The sequence below is a fragment of the Culex quinquefasciatus genome, chromosome 2 (assembly GCF_015732765.1).
Source record: "Culex quinquefasciatus strain JHB chromosome 2, VPISU_Cqui_1.0_pri_paternal, whole genome shotgun sequence".
Taxonomy (NCBI): domain Eukaryota; kingdom Metazoa; phylum Arthropoda; class Insecta; order Diptera; family Culicidae; genus Culex; species Culex quinquefasciatus.
In genome coordinates this window covers 101,356,403-101,380,169 of record NC_051862.1, presented here as the reverse complement: position 1 = coordinate 101,380,169, position 23,767 = coordinate 101,356,403, and the positions used below count along the sequence as shown (strand labels likewise).

Below are 23,767 nucleotides of genomic sequence, written 5' to 3'. Positions count from 1 at the left end.
CAGGTAATTCCGACCGGATCGATGGTTGTCATGAATCAATTAAAGGTCTCGACGATCGCACGAAGGCGGTCGTGGCCACGGTGGGATCGCGTCGCCTGGCCGAATATAGCTGCCTTTGCCCTATGTATTCAGTTGGTATGCCATACAACGGAATAAAAAACATGAACAGCAGATGCTTCCTTTCGACAGCAGCGGCCCAACAGGGAGAGTGAGTCTGCATAAACACGAAAAATAAGGAGTGATAAATACCTCAAAGAGAAACGCTTTTTCACATATAGCATGTAGTTAAACTGGTATTCTTGAAGAAAATTAAAGTTTTTCGGCCTGTCTCCCCAAAGTTTGTGCCAACTATTTGCCTATATGTTATTGTTAAATATCTCTCGTTTGACTGGATTAGTCACAACTTGTGGCGAACGACGAATAGAGCTGCATTTTTTTTTTTCGTTTGCAAATTCAACGCCTTTTCGGCACATTTATCATCGCGGTTTCCTCGGCGTTCTAAATTCGGCCAAATCCAGAGAGAAAAAGCGCACTTTTTTCGCGTCTTTTGCGTCGGAAAATGCCAAAAATGTTTTAGCGTGCGAAATTAGATTTGTTTGGATCGCCGACCGATTGCCAGCCATCGATAGAGCAAAAATAGAAGACGCGGGTCTGGCGGGTGTCTGATTTTTCTGGGAGTCTGCTAGGCGGATTGTAACAGGAATGAAGGATAAAAAAATGATTTAAAATTTATGGAATTATAAGATCCAAAACAATACTGAAAAGTTATGCTGTCCAGATTCGACTAGGGTGGCACCCTAGGTCGCACCAGTTCGATCTGTCAACATTGCACCACCATTAGGTTTTACACACACACACACATTTTTACAGAGATAGACGTGCAAAAAATGTAAACAGTGCAGCCAAGCTGTCAAATTTCTAACCTCGAAATCGAGTCGGCGTAAAACCTAATTGTAAGGCTCTAAAAGCCAGATTACTTTTTCGAAGAATTTTTACTTGAATAAAATGAGAAACTTCTCGATTTCGAGCAAAGTTCAGGGGTCCAGTAGTGGAAACTTTTAAAAATAAGGAATGTTGTGTTTTTCAGCATTACAAAATTCTGAAACACAAAAGCTTGTATTAAATTGATTAGGCCATTGCAGATTTTATTTCAAGTATCCCCCCCCCCTACTTTCAAATTGCCTCAAAAAAAAACAGAGGTCAAAAAAATATTGCTAAAAATTTAAATTTAAACTGAAAAAACTTGGTAAGTCGGTTGTACATTATTTGGGATACATTAATTGAAGTATATTTTGGTATTTTTAATCAAACAACATCTTATTATATTAGTTTGTGATTTGTTTAGGCAAATTTTAAACTAATTTCAATATACAAGACGACTCGAGTTTTTGAAAGCAGTTTTGAGGAAAACTTTATAAATAACAAAAGTTATCCGTGTTGCAAACGTTCAATAGGACAAGAACAAGCAATCTGTTGAGTTCAAAGATAGGTTAAAGTTGAATGGGATGTTATAAAATCTTTTTGAATCCTTCCTTATTTCTTTGATATCTAAAGTCTTCTATGCCAAAATGTTCTCAAATGCGACGATATCAGAGTACCAAATAGGACTCTCAGTAACAGCCATGACATTTCCACTCGCAAAACATCGATATTCTATTATTTTGCTACTTTCTATCACGATATCAAGCAAGAAGAATGTGGAACCGAAAGGAGTTCACTCAATAGGACGGGGTCGTTGAATTCGATTGTGGAACTTTTTCGGGGGTTGACATTCTCGATTCTCAACCCACGGGTCATAAAACTTTTTTCGTTTTTGCGACATAGATTTTTGGGAACTGGCAGAAATAACGAACGAAAAAACAATTTACTAGCATGCCGACACGCCACGCACGCGTCCCAAATCTTGCAGCAGTAGTTTTGATAAATCATTCGATTACCATAAACCAACCACGGTGCTTTCACGGTTTGGGTTGGGTCTATTTCTAGTACACAGGGTTAAGGGTGGTGACTTACCGGCCAACCAAACTCGAACGGGAACCGGATCGGGTTCTCGAATGGCACTTGCTTGCTCCGCTCGGTCAGGTTGAGTGAGTTGCCTTCCAGCACGGGTGTAATAACGTTGCCGAACGTGCACGGCGAGGACGGATCGATTTTGGCCTGGTAATGCTTCAAACATGCCCGAAACCGTGTCTTGCATGCCCCGATACAGTTCCCGCTAACCGGGTCGGACCGCCCCGAACAGCAAGCTCCCTCGTTATCCACCCCTCGCTCGTTGTTGAAATATTTGAGCTTTAGCTCGAAAAGTCCCGAACATTCAGTCTGTAAATGGAGAAGAAAAAAAGAAAAAAAGTACGTCGATTAGAGAGGTTAATTCCACTGTGTCAACATTGTTCATCTCCCGGAAGCCGACATGTGAAAACAGCAGAATTTATGAGGTTGAGATCACCTGCCCAACGCGCTTTTTTGTTGTTTTTTTTAAGATGCTGTGTGAATTACTCGGATCCAGCAACAGTATCATGTACAGCGTTGACCAAAAAGATGTACTTGACTTTTGCCCTTAATACCCAACAAGACCATTCCGAGCCCCCCAGACTACCAGACTTAATTAGGAAACAGTTTCCAAGAAAGAAATAAAACAAAACTGAATGTTAAAAATATATTTAATTACATTTATTTCTCGCGCGTTGCCTTTTTCGAGCCTATCCACTTTGAAAGCTACATGGGAAAAAAAATCCGAGCACTTTTATAGTAGTCAGATCACACAAAGCCCACCGTCGTTATGCGCCACATCAAGAAGAAGAAAAAAAAAATAGTGGTGGATAGATGCTCTGCTCTTTAGCGGCTCCACCGTGTTGGTTCCCGGGAGATTATTTGATATCTCTATATAAAACAATCATGATAAAACGCTGCTTTGCGCGCGGCCAACAAAAGAAAGACAAAACTCATTATCATAATTAATAATTAAAATAATGAAGCAGTCCCAGCATCCCGGACTGACTGACTGCACCACCGGCAACAAACGATCTGGCCCCGCGCGCGCTCTTGGGAACCGGTAATTTCTTTTTTGGGTGTTCTCTCTCTCCCTAATGTTGTTCGCGTTCGCGCTTAAGCGGTTGCAAAGCGTTTGCCCGAAATTCATCAATCTGTTAATCACAAAACTGCTGCCCCTTCCCCAAGCAAAATAACGAAGGAAATTTCGATTGTGTTACACATAACACCACTTTTTTTCTCTCTGTTTCTTGGTGAGGAATCGCGGTTATGTTGCACAAGGAAATTTAGGCAAACCCTCGGGGAAACCTGTTTAATTTTGCGCTAATCGATTCATTTAACATTTCATTCCAAAAAGCTGTAGCACGGGAACTTTTTGAAGACCCGAAGTCGAAGTCGGCACAGTTTCTACAACTTTGTTTAGAAGTTGCTGTTACAGTCAGGGTCGGGCTCGACAACCCTTTATGTAACAAAAAAAAAAATACATTAAAGTTGGCATCGAGCACTCTTATCAAAACCATAAAAAGAAGTCGTGTGCACAACAGGAAACACAGAATTATGATGAAAGCCTTATTGATTGGTAAAACTTGATCAGCTCAGTAATGATAACTCAAAAAAAAAAAAACCGGGCCTAATTTGCATTGGAGACACCCGAGCATAATTAAATATCATTGCATGCATTGCCTCGCTATAGCAAAAGAAAGTTGCGGTATCGTTCGCTTGCTCTTCTCCGCCCAGAGAATGCCGGCCGGCCGGCTCCAAAATACAAGCAAGAACCAATTGGCGCTTTCCCCGCGCAGTACTTGCATGAGGGTTTGTTTGGAGAGCCTGCAGCAAAGTGTCGCATCAACTTCCATCTGATATTAAACTGTAAATGATTTTAGGTCCTCGCGCTCGCTCGCGATTGTAAAAATAAACCAGTTTCGAGCCCGCGGGAAGAGCGCTCCATATGTGCCGCAGCGGTCCCGAAGTTCATCTGTCTTCCTCCCTGCGCCCAATTTTAACGGGGGAGAAGGGGGTGCTGGTGGGTTGAGGGACGCTCGAAAGCCCAGGACAAACAAATAAAACAACACACGAGAGCGAGAAAAAAAATATTCTCAATCATGGGAACACAACGAAAACAGGCTGCAAAACTTGAAAAACTGCACGATTTTTCCTCCTTCTTTCCTTTTGGGACCTCTCCTTCGAGAATCGTTTTACGTCCGTTCATTTAACTGTTTTGGTTAAAAATTCTCGCGCTCTTCTCGGTCCGCGTCGTCTGCATGCGACCGGGTAAGGTACCTGCACCAACAGTGTCTGCACACTACACACCTGTGATGCATCACAATATGCTTGAGATATTCGGAATAGATTTTTGTTTTAAATCTTTCAAGTTTTAACATCTTGAATTTATTTTTAGTTTTTACTTTATTTGGGGGGTTTATTCGGATATGTTGAGGTATCTTGAAACAGTTTCAAAGGAACTTAGGATGATCAAATCGTTTTAAAAAATATTTGCAATTCAGTTATAAAAATACCTTCTTTTCCTGTCATTCCCTAGCAGTTGAGCAGTTTGATTCGATTATCCAAAGTGTTTTTTTCCGATGACTTCGGACAATCCAGTCTGGACTATATTTAAACGCAGTTATAAATAGGTACATTCGAATAATTCTCCGCACTATCTGTGAATCCTGATAAACTGCCATAAACCTGGAGATTTATGGCGTTATTCAATAGGAGAGTCTTTATTTCATTACCGTTTTAGTAAAAGTACGTTTCTCGGATGTAATTTTTCAGGTTTTGTTAAGAAAACTTATTATCTAAAATGCTGATACAGTTTTTTGGATTATCATTTGTTTGTTTTGGATATGGCAAATTGTTATGCTCATAGAAAAAGTGAATGTGAGTGAGTGAGTTACAGCCAACTAATTTTCAAAAACTTTTATGCGAGTTGTTGTTGCTGTCGGGGTCGACTCCGTAGCTCTGCTTAGTATTATCCAGATACATGTGGATCCGTAAACCAATCAAATTAGGAGACCCGGACAACTGATACTGGCAGCACCGCCGCGCTTGAGGAAACAATAGAAGTAAATCTTGAGAGCCAAACTCGTGATTTCAAGCTCCACACCAATCTCTCACCCACTTGAAGCGCAACTTGCCGAAGCAATGGAGCTTGCAATTCCCGAGCCTTTTGTTGCAATGCATTAGTTGTCGAAGAGTTTCTTTTCTCCAAGAATGAAGACAATTTGTTGCTGCATCAAAAGGAGGCTCTCTAATGGTGAAAAAGCACCGTAGCAGCACTCCGCTCTCATGGACTTCACCTGTCTGAAATGTTGAATAAATTTACCACACGTGCTTTGCGCTACCGTTGCCTCAACTAAACTCAGCGACTGTAATTGTGGGTAAATTGAACTTAGAGTGCGCGTTCGTTCGCACGACCAATTAAGGCCTCGGGTTCAAACCTATTTTTGACACATTTAAAATCCATCAGTTCTGGAGCCCATCTTGTCGCGACAATGACGATAACGACATGACAACGATTACGTGCGTTGTTTTGGGCTTTTAAGAAAATTGCGTTTACGCGACCCAAGCAGAGAGCTTTTTAACGAGCTACTACTCATCGAAAATTAACCGCTGAGAACCGCCGGCCAGCCCAAGGAGAATAGGTGCTTTTCCCCTATATAGCATTTTCTTTTTTCGCTCGTCGTCGTCACAATTATGTTCATCTGTTACCTACTCCCGAGACCCGACCCCGGCCTTTCGAATGTATTGGGTGCCGTCGACTGCCTGCCATCCGTCGGTCGTTCCATTAGGAATGCAAGGTTTTCGTATACCGGTCGTCCCGGCCGCGCTGGTACGACGGAGAAGCGCTATCTGTCCAACTATCTCTTTGTGTGAGTGTGTTTTTATGTACACTTAAATGCTCCTGCTGCCATTTGGCTCTGTGTTGGTGGTGGTGGTGAATGAAAGGGTCCCCGCGCATATTTCAATGGTTGGACGCACCACTGGATGAGCTGCATAAAAAAAAAAGCAAGGACCCGAGCAAACTTATGAACGGATGTAGCATTTAGCCTTATGGAAACTATGCTTGCTAGTGTGTTTGTATGCGTGTGAGTGCATATGGAATATCCGACTGTACGTTTCGTTTCGTTACACCAATCATGATCATATTTCAATAACTGATAAAAATCACTCCAGCGCTTAGTGCGCGAGGAAGATACGCAACAGTGTCACGCGGGCCGTCACGATACTTGGAAAAAACAGCAAAAGAATAAAAAATGATCACCAGATGTTTTCCGTTTTTCAGCTGGCGTTGGCGCGCGATTGTACGTGTTTTCAGATTTCTATTTGAAGTTGCTTGAAAAAAGGCAGCTGCCACCACGGACGAAAAAGGTCCGGAAAAAGAAAAGCAAAGAATTATTTTTTACGTTTCGAATTTTGTAGGCAGATGGAACCATCGTCTATCCTGTCGAACACACAGTCGGCCTGAGTAAACTTTAAAAATGTGCGCGATCAAACGAAACGGCAAGAAACTTTCGCGAGCAAAATAAATCAAAATGGGCCCCCAAAAACACGCGGGATGATTGACTCGAGGTCATTCAAAGCATTCACTAGAAAGTCCCAGTTTGTCCCGCCACCAGCCCCGCACTGACTGCCGGGACAGATGATCAAACACTCACAGTCATATTGTTGCCATCGAGAAATAAATTAAAACAATGTCACGCACCAAAAACGACCACGCCGTCAGGCTGCAACTGAACCGTCCAGTCATGTGTGCAGAGTTGCACGATTGAACGTTGTGTAATGAGTTTTTTGAGGATGAAAGTTGGTTTCTTGACTGTCGAAATTATGGACAGGGTCAGGTGAGCTATGTTTACCGATGAACTGCACCACTGAATGTCAATTATTGGATCATTTTGGAGTTTTTTGCTACGGCAACTCCGGGTCCTCCACAAGTACATCTGACAGGTTTCAAAGAAACTCAAGGACGAAATATCCTTTTGTTTTGTATTAATTTGATCGGCATCATGTCCGAATCGTGTTGGCACTAAGTCTTTTAGTTCTTTCCAATATTGTAGGAGCACCCCCATTGTTCCAACTTCGGATCTTCAAAAAGGCTCCCTAGCTGGAATCTTCCTGGCGCCCAAGTACCACTCTCGCGATTCGGAGCTCCACTTTGCTCTCGATCTTCCTTTTTTTCGTACAACAAGCCAACCTAATCTTGTCACTCATTTTTTTAGGGCTGTAAAAGAACGCGTTTACGATCGCAGCAAGCCGATTTACAGCGCACGATAGGGTGAGCAAACGTTGTCACGCCGCTTTACGGCTCTTTTATAGTCGTAATTTATTGAAAAGCGTTCGACCGCGCGCACGCCGCTGCTCTGCTCCGCGAGGAAATAAGGTTTTCCGCCCAACGATGATGGGTCATTAGGGTGTAATATGGTTGTATGGAAAAAATTAAAGTTGTCCAAATTTAGTGAGCACAGCACTTTTTCAGTTCCTATTAGGGTCCTCAACAACTCCCCAAAGTTTGGGACCAATTGGTTTAGTCCTCACTTTGCGCAAAGCGATTCAATTTTCCATATAAATTTGTATGGAGAAAACCATTTTTTTGGATTTTGATATTTATCAAATCCACGTTTCATGCTATATCAAAACCGGACTCATATTCGGATGCTTTGGAATCTGCTCTACAACTTTCCAGAAGAGAGTATGGTGCTAGCTTGCCCCTAAAAAAAGATACAGCGTGTTCAAAACTCGTCTAAAACGTGTTTTTTGCTCGAAAATCACGTTTTAGACGAGTTTTGAGGGCGCTATATCTTCTTTCAGGAGCAAGTTAGCACCATACTCTCTTCGGCAAAGTTGTAGAGCACCTTCCAGAGCATCCGAATATGAGTCCGGTTTTGATATGGCATGAAACGTCAAATTGTTAAATATCAAAATCCTAAAAAATGGTTTTCCCCATACAAATTTATATGGAAAATTGAATCGCTTTGCGCAAAGTGAGGACTAAACCAATCGGTCCCAAACTTTAAGGAGCTGTTTAGGACCCCAAAAGGAACTGAAAAAGTGCTGTGCTGGAAAATCGATTTTGATATTACACCCTAATGGGTCATGCGCGGACACGTGGAATTAGTTATCAATGAGCGATCACCGTCGGTACGACCCAGCACACGGAGTGACACAAGATGGTACTTATTGGTCGGTGGTTGCCACGTCCGTCCGTGATTTCGATTTTGCGTTATAAACGAACCGTTCAAGTTGAGTTATTTTTCTCTCCTCGTTGATTTCTCATCGTTTCGAGCAGCACGGCACAGCGAGTAAGGTGTATTAAAGTGAACGTAAGGGCAATTAACAAACAAAGCAATTAATTACTTCAACTCTAATTAACAGAAAGATGTGAAGTTTTTTTTTGTGGCTGGATATAATTGGACTTTTTTTTTGGAAACGTAACATAAACATCACATTAATACGTTAAACATTGTTAGAAAGATGAAAGGGTTTCTCATTTACCTCAAAACTAAATAAACATTTTGCTTCTGATTTTATTGTAAATACAAAAAAAAATCCAATTTTATTTACAAAAAAAAATCCAAGGACGAAAGTCCTTACGACGTCAAATCAGCAGCAGGTAGGTGCCAAAGAATCCGATCTCCTTGTCGATTAGACACAGAGAAGAAATCTTGTAAAGAGCCACCCGCTGCTGGTCACCCGTTAAGAATGATCGTTTGGCGCCAGGGAGGGTTCCAGGATGCCCCGGTACCGTCCGTTTACTAATCATATATGCTTCCAATGTTCATTTTTTCCCAAACTTACACGATATTGGAATCTGGAATTTTGTAACTTTGACTGCAGAGGATACTTTGAACCATCACGATCAATCGTCAAAAGTAATTACAAATCAACGAGGGGTCAGTAAATGTAAAGAGAGCAATGACAATCTAGCTTTGATTAGCTTTGTGTTTTTGAAATTTCTAAGATAGACAAAATCATCTGGAAATCCATATTTCAGTTTCACATCCACACTTGTTTTGGTCACCATCCTAATCTCTAATATTAGGTTTACGGTCCTACTTAATTAGCGATCCTCGACCGACGACGTTGCTGCATTTCCATGGGGTCATTTTCTGTGACGCACGGTATTTACTGTTGCCTCATTTTACTAACAAATCCGATTTGGCTCAATACCTAGAATAAGAGACGACAGGTCCACTGACTGGCTCTCACTCCCACTCCCGCGCTTCCTCCTCCTCCTCCTCCTCCTCCAGCTACTCCAAGGGAGTAGAAAGTACCTCACCTTTCTGGATAATATGCGAAATTTATTTAATGGAATCGGTTCGTGCGTTTAATACGAATTTATACCTTCGCAGGCAGGCCAGGCAGGCAAATACTGCTGAAGTCACCGCTTTTATCGTTGCTACCTCGCACTCTTCTTGCTTGCTGGATTGCTGCTTCAAGTTGCGCTGCGCAACGTTCGCGCTCTCCACGGTCCTGCTGCCCGCCTGCCTGTCCGCCCGCCCGGTGCTGACCGGCAAATCGTGTGCCGTGGGAAAACAATTTGTTCCTTTTATTCTTCTTCGTCGTCGTCGTCGTGGTGGTGGTGTGGAGTTCGCTTCATGCATACGTACACTCTCCGCTCACACTCCGCACGCCCGGACCGTCGGTTCTGAATGAAGCATTTTTCGCGGGTCGGCGGAAACGATTTAAGCTTGTTCCGAAAACCCATCTTTAAGGTGGTATGCATTTCTCCTCCTCCCCCTTGCTTATCCCGAACGATGGAGCTCTTAACGGGCGGGCGAAAGGTACGCGGTACACAATAGGGATGGATTTCCAAAAGCAACAACGGCCGTGTTTATTTTGAGATGTAAACCATTGTTGGCCCGCGCAGCTATAAATTATCGACGCGATGAATAAAGTGGTTCTCGGTTGCCTAGGTGGATTAATACACATTTTTTTGTTGTTGAATGTTCACCACTCGTTTACATCGGGCTATACGAAACGATGATGATGGTTGTGTAAGGTAAGCAAAGAAAACGAATGGACGAACAAACGGACGGACAGTTGGTGTGTTTGATACACTCCAGCATGCCGCTTCACACAACTCTACCAATACCAACAAGAGCAAACAGCAATAACATCAATAACAGTAATGATCAAGCAGGAGTTGATAGTCAGTCAACGACGACGACGACGGGTAGCAAGTGATCGCGAGAGAAACCATTGGGAGGATAAGATACACCACAGACGCAACGATGTGTGTGCAGCTGTGTTTTCGGATAGGAATTTTAACCTCAATCCCTCCCTACAAATACCACCCCAAACTCGCGCGGATTGGATTAGAGACGCGAAAGGAATCCGCAAAATTGTTTGGGAAAGATAGATTCGCTTTTTTATTTATTTGATCGGTGAATCATCACTATCGAAAAATGTCGTCAGATTGGAGCATAAAGAAGATCAAGATTATTCCTGATCGCAATCGGCCCAAAAAAAAAAAAAAAAGACTTTGCGTTGGCGCATATTTATACAGTGCTCGTCAGAATTGGATAAACATTGGAAGAGCGATGATCTTGATGTTCGTTCCAAACAATAACCAACTAAATCAACTCTTAATCAGCATTTTTGAGTGCCGTATCTTCAACTGTAATTCAAAGCTTAAACACCCCGTAGTAAGGCCGTTGCAAATACTTTTCAAAGTTTATGTCGCCCCCCTCTCCCCTCCCCCCTTCAAAATTGGTCTGAAAATCAGCGGGCAAAAAAAATATTTTTCCGAAAAAACTTAAAAAATTTCATGAAAATAGAAGTCTAATCAACTGAAAACAATCTTTAATGCATTTTGCAAATGTTTTGAATTTTTATGAAATTCCAATGTACAGAACCGCAAAAATTTTATTTTTCACAAAAAATAAAATTTTCGTCAATACTTCGATATTTTGGAAACCAATGATGACAAAGCAACTGGACAGGTGTATAATGCATTTTAAAACACTGTTTCAATTAAAATGTTGAACGAAAATTCTTTAAAATGAATCATAAACTAGCACATAAGCTAGCGTGGAAAAAAACTAGTCAGCTGCCACTAGCATATGTTTGAATATCTTAAAAAATGAGCTAATAGTGCGACTGAAACACGAGAAACTAATTTCCCGAAAAAACTCGCAGATGGATTCCACAAAAAAAGAAATCCTTGAGTTGCAGACGTGTCCTTTTTTCAAGTTCTTTTTCTTACAATGGTATAAAACAAACTCAACAATCGGAAACTCTGGGTGCTTTCTGTGTTATCCCTTTTGCCACAGTTCTGCATGGTGGTGATGATCCTTCTTTCTCGGTACCCTGACCTGAGCAGTTGAGATCCTTTTTTAAGCGTTCAAACAGCTGTCGGTGAAGATTTCCCATCTCTACCCTCACATAGTACAGAGTTGAGCAGATGCTTTGAGCGCGCTGGTAAGGGTTCGTTCAAAAATTACGTCCATAAATGGGGGAGGGGGTCTGGGGTTTGTGACAGCCCATGTTAAAGGTTTAGCAAAAGTGCGTGACAGGGGGGAGGGGGGGGGGGTCTGAAATCCCGAAAATCTCTGGACGTAATATTTGAACAAACCCTAAGAGGTCGCTTAAACTCATATTCTATGATTTTTTGGCGTATTGCTCGGAATAACAATCCTGCTTAGTTTGGACTTTAGTTTTTTGGTGCCAACATTTAAGTGGTCAAAAGGTTCAGCGAATTTAATTACAGAGGGTACTTTTCGAATGAAATGGAGAACATTATGGTTTGACTTTCAAATCATAGACTTTTGGGATTAAACCCCTTATACTGCCCATGTTCGCATAAATGTCCCATATGCTGAGAAAAACGCTTTTGATGTTTGTCCCATACATAAGGCTACGTGTTAAGTTTTCGTGAAAAAAAAAACTGGATTTCCTCCTGATTTCTAGAACAAAGTATTGGATGTGATAGGCTTTTCTGAAAGAGCACACGATTTTGAACCAAACTGCATTATTAACTCAAAAACGTTGAAAATGCATATGGGGCATTTATACGATCATGGGCAGTATAGTCAGTCCATAAACTTAAAGGTAATTTCGGACAAAGAATGTAAGTGAAATTTTTTCAGCGTACTTGAAACAAGAAGGAATTTAAGATTATTTCATACCGAGCTATCCCTTTGAAAATGGTTAGAGTTAGCGATAAAGAGACTTCATCTTGTCTCGTTTCACATCTACTGCGACTCGAACATAAGACTGATTAATTTTTTGGATTCAGGAATCGTAACATTCACAAGTATTTTACACCGCTATTTATCTTCATTGAGAATAAAAGGATATTCGAATTTTGTGTATATGAACGGTCATTTTTTTTTCCTCACTCTGATATAAAACGATACAATATTATGCCAGATCACATGAAGTGTTTTGAAATGAAGGAAAAAGCAAATCACTATGCTATTTTTATTTTATTTTCTGTGATTTTTCAATAAAATTTGACGGACTCTGAACTGTTCCGAAATTGTGGGATAACTGAGTACAATACAGTTTGTTTCGTACATGTGCCCCAATACAATCATAATCGATTTTTCGATTCTGAAAATAAATAAATAAAACGTAACTAAATCTCAATTTGACATTTCTGCCTAAAAATTTCGTCTGTATATGTATCAAGACAAGGTTACAAAATATTTTAAATGTACTAGAATTTTTTTCTGCACCTGTTTTCCAATGAGCAAAAGATGAGTTCGGAACTATTTTTTACATTTACGATTCGATTTAAAAAAGTTTAATCAATATATTTCAAGTCTTATTACCAAATCGAGAAAAAGGACTCGTTAAAATCTTACAAATGCGAGGAATGTTAAATTTCCGAAATCGTGTTCTGTTTTTTTTTAAGTTTTAAATAAGTGAATATAATATAAATTCTGTCTGTAAAATAGATTTGCTGTTGGTTTTCGTTGCAGCTTCAAAAATAAAAAAATATTGTAACCAGTTATCAGCTGGGTGATGAATAGAGAGAATGCGTATCGTGATTTTCGAATGATCCCACTTTGTTTATATCTACAAAGTAGGAGGTTGTTCAAGCACAACCATGACCTTTTTTACTAGTGAATGAGCTATTTTATAATCAGTGGCATGTGTTTTATTTTGTCTAGTTTATGACTTTTTTGTTGATAAATTATGTGTGTTTTCAAGTTTCAATCCGTAAGAAGAGGTTTTTCTTTTTTACGGGTGACGAAGAAGTGCAGCGAGAGTGTCATTCTGCGATATCGCCGATAAATTCCCTGGCTGATTTTGAAATCCTGCAGCTCTTCCTGGTCCAGCGAAAAAATATCGCTAATTCTAGCGAAGCTGATCCAACAAACACAGAAGATTTTCACTAAACCACTAAACGGAATCAAACAATTAAGGCAGCTTCTGGATGGATACAACCGCATCGACTCCATAAACAACTTCCATTCATATTTTTAATAAATTACGATCACCCCATTAACTTTCTTAAGATTTCTTGACTTCAACTCCAAATCCTCAAAAGCCACATTTTTTTCATTCCTGAAAAAAATTTGTTTTTTTCTAATGATCGATAACAATACTCTCTACTTTTGGCGAACAGTAAATTGGTTCCACTTTGACAGTTCAAAATTGAAGCCGTTTTGCGAACCACTATTCAGCACCCAGGTTATCAGCACTCTATCCCATAAAGATTTTTAATCGATGACGAAATCTTTTCAGAATTAGATTTTTTCAAAGGGTGATTCATTTGAAAACACTTTCGGAAGATTCGATCATTTCTAAACAATGTATGCGTATTTCAAAGAAACAAGCTCTAATTGTTGGGGCATTTTTGGTTGAAAAAAAAAAAAAAAATCCATCGCAAGACCCCCCGATTATCATCATCGCCGTGAGCTTGTATCAGTACAATTCTCATCACCTTCTGTACCGGTTTTTTGCTGCTGCTGCCGATGCTACAGGTGATGGTCCAACTATACGCGGAGTAGAGCACACCTTTCATTTTTCCATTTATTCATGGCCAGGCTGCTTGCCATGGTGCCTCCAGGTTCTATAGTGGTGGTAGTGAAGCTTATGTTTTATATGTGTATAAATGTATAAAATATACTCCACACCACACTATGTTGCCTTCGTGCGGGCCTCAACTGATGGAGAGGCAGAAATAACGAAGGAGAAAGAAATACAGAGAAACAGCAACAGGAAAGGTGGAAACCACACACCGTGATGAAGCTGTCCAGGTAAGTAAAATGGTAAGAAAGATGGCCAAAGATATTTCTTTTGTGATAAACAAAGTTGCAATTTCCCAAAAAAAGTTTAAAAAAGGTATTGAAATATTTGCGAATCCCTTGAAAATATTTAGCAACAAGGCACTGAATTCCTCGGTTTTTACAGAGGTACTAAACCCCTTTTGGGTCATTTCGGATATGACCTTTCGAAAAGTTGGCCCCGATAAACGAAAAAAGAAAACAACTGCAATAAAGAAGCCCCTAATTCTCAACTTGGTTTTCTTCTTTCTGTCTGCGATCCAGCTGCTCCCGGCCTCGTCGTTCGCTGTGTACATATATTTGAACCGTAAACTACCGTGAGATTTCCTCTCTTCTGGCATGTTATGAAAAATAAAAACCCCGCGCCGCGCGGATCTGTCCACCGCCACCGCCACCCCACTATCCCTCTCTTTTTCTTATTTCTTTTTTTTTCTTCTGGATGTTCGGGAGAGCGAATTAAGAAATAATTAAATATTAAACAAAGTGAAAAGGGGGAATACATATTTACTCTTAATCGATAGCATAGTTTCGGGAAGAGACATAGCTATTCTTTTTTTTTGTATTGCGCGTCGTCGAAATTTCACTTGATTTACATGATTGAGTTTTTGCTGCATTTTTTAGGATCTGTCTTTTATAAAAAGTTACATACAAAGTGGACATTAAAATAGTTTTGTTATGTGATTTCATCATTTTTATTTCAGTTTTTGAGTAGCAGTTATCTCGCAGTAAAAAATGATAAAGCGTTATCAGTTATCATTTATGCAACTTGTGCAAATAAAACAAAATTTTGCATATTTTTGAATCACTTTTCAAACTGAAAACAGAATATGTAGTAGACATGCATTACGCAGTTATTTCACTTGTTTTGTAAAATAACAAGGAACTGATCGTTAGAGTCGGCATTTGAAAATGGATTTTTCAATGAAAAGGCCAGGCAAAATGTTATGTAAATAGAACTCAATGGATTAATACATACTATTATAATACTGCCCAAAAACCCTATTAAATATCACCGGATGTGCAATAGAGCCTTTCTTACAAAATGATGAAACTCCGAGAAATATATTGGTGCAATTAATTTTTCAGAATCATAATGATACCACCCAGTGAGAATTACACCTAAACCTCAAGTGCATTTTTTTTATTTTAGAGGTACATTATTTGTCGCAAGATATTTAAATTTAATTAAGAAAAACATATTGGATTGACATTATTAGAAAAAAATAAAGGGTACTCAGTCTTTATTGTAAGTCTATAATTAACTTTGAAAAATATGTATCGCTATTGTACTTTGTCGATCTATTATGAGAAGCCAGAAAGAACACTTTCACGCGCAGCGTAAAACGCGCAAGCGTAAAAGCTTCGACTTGACGACTTGTCGAGCGAGAACGAGCCGGGACTTTGAATTTGATGTTCAGTATACGATTTTGTGTAAATCCCAAAAATTAAATGGAAAAAATAGGGTAAAAATAAGACGAAAAACACTAAAATGGCTATATCTCTGGAAATACATTTTGAAAAAGCTTCAAATTTTGGGCCCAAGCTGTTTATGGCGCATTTTTTTTCAAATGGCTTTTTGTTTGAAACTGATTTCTTTTAATTTGATAGTGTTATCTGTAAAATAGTCCAAAAAATACCTCTAAAAATGGCTTTGACCACATTTACTGGTCGAAAATTGTGAATCGAAAAATAAAATGTTCGACAACTACCCCACGGCTACAGATCTGACTTATAAAAATTGTGGGTTTTACGAGTGGTTTTCCAGTGATGGAAGACACAAATTTTTAAGAGACATCGCTCATATATTTTAGAAAAAGAGCTCTCAAAAATCAGACTTTGAGCTCCGGGTTTCGGGCCAAAATTTAATCGAAAGAGCGCATCCTAACCTTCAATTTAGTAATAGGATTTTTTCCTGGGACGAATCCTCGCCGTGCAAGAATTTTTTATGATTTCTGAGAAAAGCGTTTTTCCAAAAGCAAACCTTAAACCATTCTTTTGTGAGAAAGGCAAAACGCAAGACAAGTTTTTCCCACACATAAGACTACGTGTTATGTTTAAGCGAAAACGACTGGATTTTCTCAAAAATTCAAGAACTAGATATTTTTGGTTTTGCCTTCCTCGCTGAGGTAAGGCTACAATCCTGCTTTAAAATTGAACTTTTGATTAAAAGCTCGAAGACCCACCTTCATGTATATATTGACTCAGAATCGAAAACTAAACAAATGTCTGTGTGTGTGTATGTTGTTGCCAAGTTTTCTCAGCACTGACTTAACCGATTTTGATCAAATCAGTTGCATTAAACTTGGTTTAGGGTCCCATACATCGCTATTGAATTGTTTGATGTTTCGATAAGTAGTTCAAAAGTTATGTATAAAAATGTGTTTTCACATATATCCGGATCTCAATTATATGCATATAAACGATGTCCGGATCAATCACCCAACCCATCGTTGATTAGGTAATCGAAAAACCTATCCAACGAGTCCAAAACATTGAAAATCTGGCAACTCTGTCTTGAGTTATGACCACTTAAGTGATATTTATGAACGTTTTTGGTAATGGCTGTCTGGATCCACTATCCAACCCACCGTTGGTTAGGTAATTGAAAGACCTTTGTGTCCAACCAACTTGCTAAAAAGCGAGGAAGGCATCAACCACATAGGTGGATTAAGTTAGTATTTCTTCTGAAAGAGCACATGATTTTCATGCATGTGGGACATTTATGCGAACAGGGGCAGTATAATGATCATAATGTAGGATTTTTCAAAGGCAGTCGACAAACATTAGAACATTTGGTCTGTAGGGGAGAGTGGGGAGACTTGATCCCCTTTTTTTGTATCGCACATAACTCTGTCAATTTCTCACAAAACATTAAACTTTTTGCATGAATTGAAAGCTTAAACATTCATCTATGTTTGGCTAATAAGGGTATTTCATCAGATGAACTCTTCGAATCATGCCAAGCGTTTTAAAAAAAATATTTTAAACCGGCATTTTCAAAATGTTAGGGGTAACTTGATCCCCCTTTCAACATTTTGAAGAAATCTTAAGCAAAACGTTTCTTATTCATCCAAACTTTTAATTTTCTATAAGTTACAGCAATTTCACATAAAACCTGTACGTTTGTGTTCAAAATATAACAAGTTTAGTATGTAAAATAATTAAAACCTTAAAATATTATTTTAGACCAAAATTAAGCATGTTTACAAAAGCTGGAAATTTTTGTTTACAAAACTTTTGAAAGAAGGTTCAAACTGCAGTAAGTTATGTACAACTATACTAAAGGAAACTATGTATGAAAACCCAGCCCAATTAATTAATCTTGAGGCTGATTCCAGTGACTGTAAAAATGCAGGGATCAAGTCTCCCTAAACGCACTTTTAAACAATTGATTGTAAAAATAGTATGACGATAAATTTAACATCAAATGCGTAAGGGTTTTGGAGTTGATAAGTTTATCAAACAATTCACAAATAAAAATATTTTTTGAATATTTTTTAGTGTTTTCCATGCATATTAAAAAAGCAAAAAGATCTCTTGGAAGTTTTTGCAGCTCGTTTTAGAAAAATGTGTGTAACTCAATCTAAACATTTTTAAAATTTTTTCTTTGTTTTCTACAATGAGTTTTAGTTAATTTTGCACAACTTTCTAGAACAAAGCTAATTGTTTTACCCACATGCTGACGAGATACAGGCTTGGGATCAAGTGTCCCCGGGGATCAAGTCTCCCCACTCTCCCCTACTGGTAATGATAGAAGGTTAATGCAACATCTATCATCTACATTTGCTGAAAACACTTCTTTTCCAGCTACAATACAGCTTCGAATCCAACAGAAACATCCATCTGGAATTTTATATTTAGGCAAGCCAAAACAATGCCCAGGGTTGAGCTCCTCCAGGCAATCTATCATTCTCTGAAACGGATCGAAAGCAACAGGCTAGCAGCGTCCTCTCCTTGTTCCCGAGCCAAGGATGCAGAGAAGATTGTGGAATGAAGGACCGATGTTAAGCTTTTTTCCCAGAATTATGTTCTGGTTGGCATGGGAATCGCAAAGGATATATCCAACACAAAAAGCTCGAATCTTTCAAAAGGCGAAACGGGTGATGAAATGGAATGAATGAAAGGACGAAATCGGTTCGACGAATGCCAAAGTAAGCAAACGAGAAAAAGATTGCGTTTAGAATTGGAAGCTGGTTTTAGCAGTAAAAATAAAGGCAGCTTTATTTTCAATATAAGCCAAACATTTAGTGAAATTCTACAATTGAACAAAGAGGGACAATTTTTGATTTAATTGATCCTGACGGATAAGAAGCCGCTGTCCATGTTTCTATAATCATCACTACGATTATGACGGCCACGTTGACTGACAACTTGAATATAATTTTGTTAAAAATGCATCTTACTTAACAAAAAAAAAATGCTCAATTCTATTTTTTTAATTCTGCAACCAAGCATTTTTGTTACAGGCATAAGGTTGAGGGCTAAGATATTTCAGCAGCAAAAGTTATTGCAAATTGAAAAGAATATTCATATTTTTAAATTTTTACTAAAGCAAAAAATTCGGTTAAAACGAATAAAAAATTAGGTATTTACAATTATTTAAATACAAAAAATATTAAGAAGAATCAAAGTAGTAGGGTGGAAACGGCTGTTGTTATTATTTTTATTAAAACAACACAAAAAAGTGGGTGCCAGGTGCCGCCGCAGGTACGTAACAAACGTACGCACACACTGGATGACAGCTGTAAATCCTTCCTGTACTTCGGGGCCGACGCCATTTTGAGAGTCCCTTGGAGGTTCGACAGCGCGCCCAGTGGATCGCGGTTTTGAAATTAAAACTGGATCAAAATAAGTCGCCGTCGGTCGGTCGGTTGATAACGACCGTGTGAAGATTGTCGATCGAGAGATTGGAGAGTGGAATGGGGAGTGGATGGGTTGAAGTTGGTTTGGTAGGAGCAGGAGCGGTGGGGGATGATCGACAGCATCCGGATGAGTTTCGCGGTAGATGCAGCAGGCGAGTGGACGTGATGTGACGGGGGGAGAGGATTTGTGTGTTTTCGTTCCCATTCACTCGACTGCTGGCAATCTCTCACGTGTCGGATCTGATCCTTCTCTACCCTAGGGTAGAGTGGCTGGTGATTCTTACCTCAGCGATGAAAAGCAACAGCGTTAAACATAAAGCCGATCCAAAGTAGATTCTATTCATTGTGCTAAGCACGTTCTTCTCCCTGGTGCAGCTGCGGGAAGACGAGGGTGGAAGGTGGTGTACAATTTATCACACACGGTCGTCGGAGTCGAGGACGTTGGCGGATCAGTTAGAGAGGAGCGGTAGTCGATTAAAATTCACTATTAGGTGGAAGAGATAAAACGCTCATCGGCACTTCGTCATGATACACTGATTTCTAATTATTTCTCTTCAGTCGCCGTAACATTGTAACACCTGGCTTTTTTTCTATTTTTCACGATTGATCACAATCGCCTTCGCCACTCTCAACAGATTCCTTGTTCTTCCTTTTTTTTATTTCTCACTTCACCATGTTAATCCGGATATCGGGGAAAAGTTGTCTACACCTGGCAATATAATTTTAAAGACCGCTTATTTCACTTATCACACAATTATTGTTATCATTCTATTCACCACATCGAAAATCATCCCAGCAGGCCAATAATAATGCAATTTCTTCTATTGCCACCAAAATCCATTGGACAGCAGAAAAAAATGCTTTCACCGAGCGCGTCGCAAAACACAAAAAACCGGCACCGGGATCACAAAATCCAAGCAAGCGGCGGCAACCCGCGATGGAAGAAGAGACGCTGTCCGCACACACACGAACACACGGTACGGCCTCGAGAAAGGGTTCCCAAAGCGCAGAAAACAGTTTTTCCCCCACCGTTAAATGCAATTTCCTTCCTTGCTTGATTTTTTATTTGCCTTTCACGGAAGATCTTTTCTAGCACTACAAGCAGCAGCGACAATAAAACACGACCTCTCTCTTCAACGTCATTTCTACAACTGAGAATAACACGAGGCAAGCCGAAAGCAGATGCACAAAACGAAACTGACAAAATTACTTGCTGAGAAGGTAGCGTATGCTGGAACGCGCATTAGTGGTAGTGCTTAGTTGAGACTAGTTAAGACGGAAAAGTTTTGAATTTTATTTCCACCGGATTAAAACAAAATAAGATGATTATTAGGGTGACAAGGGAATTTAAAATTTTGAAAAATCTGAAGAGATACCCCCCTTCTTTAGGCAATAATAAGTAACTGTGCCAATTTTGAGCCAATTCGGATAAAGCTAATGGGTCGCTTTTTATCGTTTAAGTTTATATGAGGAATTCAGGATTTTTATAACAGGTGGCGCAGGTCCCGCCCAAAATTTCCCAAGTGTGGATAAAGTGGTGCGTGCAACCCTCTGGCACCACTGTAAATGGCTAGAACGTTTGACAGTCACCAAAACCTCGAAGAGCCCACGTAGTAGTATTAGTGAAGAGCCCACGTTGTTTATCGTGGGCTCTTCACTAAATAATACAACTACGTGGGCTCTTTGAGTGTAGCAATATTGGTGTTGCCTGTTTGTTTACACCAAATCTTCATGAAATAACAAAAACTAGCAGATTATTATCAACAACAGTTTTACAATACTTGTGATTGTTATAAGTCTCGTTTTTTGCCAAAATTATTTTAAATTGATTCCAATCTTGTTCTTGAATGATCTTATTGCTCGATTGGAACCCCGATTTGACAGTTCGATTGGAGCCCTGAGAGTGACATTTCGCCTCTCTAGGCCAAATATGAGCAAAATCGGTCATCATTTACCCATTGATACTCTAAGGTGAAGTTTGTATGGAAAACATCGAAAAATGTATGGAAAACCCAAGTTTCTTACGATTTGGTCTGCACGGTGCGCTACTTCCATGCAAATATTCCCAATAGTGAGATTCTTATTGAAAATTTAATGCTCTACAACTTTGTAGAACATACAAAAGCTGTAAAACTCGGTCCTGAAAAGTTATTAGCGTAAATCGCTAATAAAGTAAAGTATTTTTTTTATGAAAAACAGTTTTTTCATTAACTATAGGCTCGGGTATCAATGGGTTAATCTCATCCAATTTCGCTCAAAATTTATATAGAAGCTTAACATAATCCAAAAAACCGTTTTTCACTTGTGGACCGGGGGTATTTTTTTCTGGGCACCCTACTGCGCATACAAAAATGATATGTGAAAATTAAAAAAAAAACTGTATCTTTTGGAGGAATTTTTTGATCGATTTGGTGTCTTCGGCAAAATTGTAGGTATGGATATGGACTACACTGAAAAAAAAATGATACACGATAAACATAAAAATTGGTGATTTTTAATTTCACTTTTTGTCACTAAACTTGATTTGCAAAAAAACATTATTTTTATTTTTTTTATTTTCTGATATTAGAGGACATCAAATGCCAACTTTTCAGAAATTTCCAGAATGGGCAAAAAAATTTTGACTCTGGACTTGCAGGACTCTGAGCCAAATATGAGCAAAATTGTACTTTTTGAGGGGGGGGGTTCAACCTTGTGTGACAAAGCACAGACAAACAGACGTAAATCATTGAACAAATTTAACGAAAATCCATCAATCACAAAAAAATGGAAAAAGGTTAGCTAGTAGCTCGATCTGGTGGCCAATACTAGCATTAACCATCACTGTATATGAGAATTGGTTAGTGTGTGAGTGAACGCGGTCACTCTTGTTGTAGTGAGAGGAGGGAGATTTGTTTACTAACATTTACATTTGTTTACCAACATGTGAGAAGAATGCAAGAAGTTCAAATTCTTAACTCACGCAGACGGTCCACGTCCGCGTCCGATTGCGGCCATGCACTAGGTAAATCTTGCCGAGGAAACATTCGTGTAGGCTGCAAAGGTTGAAGGTTGGAAAGATGCACCAGTTTGAGGGTGGTTTGGGTATTACTGCGCTGTTTGTGAACAATGCCCACAAATTGGCCATGAGTTTAAATAATAAATTTCTTGGCGTAAGGTTAAGCTACCTTCTCGGCAAGCAATTTAGTCCACTTGCAAGCAACCAAATAATCGTATGAGACCAGGTTGACCTTGTTGTCGACGGTCTATACCTCGGTCTATACCTACATCTTCAACCTTACCAGTGGCCAGTTTCTGCCATCCAGCTTTCCTGGAGACCAACATCGGCGATTCGGCGTTGAACGTGAAAAATCATTTATGTGCAGAGACAATTCGCTAATCCGATTATTGATAATATGAACGGCTTAGCATTCGAATAACTAGAAATACATTTATTTATGCCAGTTGGTTAGACTGCATTGGTTTTAAATAGTTTTCTTTGCATAGTTAAATAAAATTATACATTTTTTTGGGTTTAATTCTGAGTTTCGTTTATTATCATTAGGTCGTACGACAATGAGTATTAAGTCAATCAAAAGGGATGAAATAAATCATAACATGACGGCCGGATTTGAGAACCCCGACGGAGTTAAGATTCTCGCGGTCTCTTGCGTCCTCGAAGTCGGCCGGGTCGCGCAACTGCCATCGCTGGACACCGCGTCATTCACGAAGGCCGGATTTGAGAACCACGATGGAGTCAAGATTCTCGCGGTCTCTTGCGTGCTCGAGGTTGGCGAGGCGATTCCGGTGGACACTGCATTGCCTAACCCATTCACCTGGTCAAGTTGGGGTACACCATCTATAATGTAGACCAAATTCAGTTTCTAATTGCATTCATTCAAGATCTAGTTGAAATTTACCAACGCCGACGGATGAAATAACAAACTCAGCTGAATGGGACGGCGTCTCGTTGTTGGAATTGCCTAAGAATCTTCCGATGTTCAGAACACCGGAATCGTTACTCGTAGCATCCGGCATTTCTTCGTCCAGTGGCTCGTGTCGGTCAAGCAGTAGACTTCCGCAGTTCGCATCCGGCATATCTTCATCCTGTGGCTCGTGTTTTGTGATAAAACTTTCAAACCAGTCCGGCGTCTCTTCTTCTAACGGTTCGGCCGGGAAGGATTGAGGATTATCTAAATGCTCAACAGACCATTTAGCGGAATCCACACCCGGAGGCGGGTCCGGATCCAAAAATTCCACCGACCAATCTTCTCCAAACTGGTCCATCCTCACACTCAAGTAGCAGCAGAAAAAAAACAGAACTTTTGGCGCGCTACCTGAAACTTTTGGCGCGCTAGCTTAAACGTCATTTGAAAGTGTGCCTTGATTGCAGCGCCATCCTATTCTGGTGGATAATCCGAGAACTAAGTTTAAATTCAAATCAGCCGTTATATTCCTGATTGATGGAATTAAAAAGAGATTTACGTCTGTTTGTCTGTGGACAAAGTGTGATATAGGGGAGAGGGGGGTTAATTTTGGCCGATTTTTGCGTGACGTACTTTATGGCTGACGCCTAATTAACAGTCTGGACCCGATGCCTGATTTTTCTGTTACATTCTAATTGGAATTCCATATAAACTCTAACGGGAATCGCAGGCACTGGGTCCTGACTATTAAAAATATATATTTAGTTTTAGTGAA

At 39.7% G+C, this 23,767-nt stretch overlaps 2 protein-coding genes across 3 annotated transcripts in view; both read right to left on the bottom strand.

The window, feature by feature from the left end:
- The window catches only part of LOC6053525 (neurogenic locus protein delta), a 36,397-nt gene extending 16,138 nt beyond the window's left edge, over positions 1-20,259 (bottom strand). Inside the window, exons 1-3 of one of the 2 annotated variants that reach the window (XM_038252917.1) lie at positions 19,864-20,259; positions 19,372-19,796; positions 2,014-2,319 (exon numbers count right to left, since the gene is read on the bottom strand). In XM_038252917.1, coding sequence (XP_038108845.1) covers positions 2,014-2,319; positions 19,372-19,431 — 366 coding nt within the window. In that variant the 5' untranslated portion in view covers positions 19,432-19,796; positions 19,864-20,259. The remainder of the gene's footprint in view (positions 1-2,013; positions 2,320-19,371; positions 19,797-19,863) is intronic. The other variant, XM_038252918.1, reaches the window with a different exon arrangement.
- Positions 20,260-22,677: 2,418 nt separating this feature from the next.
- On the bottom strand, positions 22,678-23,558 carry LOC119766128. Its single transcript, XM_038250523.1, has 2 exons — positions 22,987-23,558; positions 22,678-22,925 (listed from the first exon to the last, which is right to left on the bottom strand). The coding sequence occupies exons 1-2, from the start codon at positions 23,351-23,353 to the stop codon at positions 22,678-22,680; spliced, it is 615 nt and encodes a 204-aa protein (XP_038106451.1). The 5' UTR covers positions 23,354-23,558.
- Between the last annotated feature and the right edge of the window lie 209 nt (positions 23,559-23,767).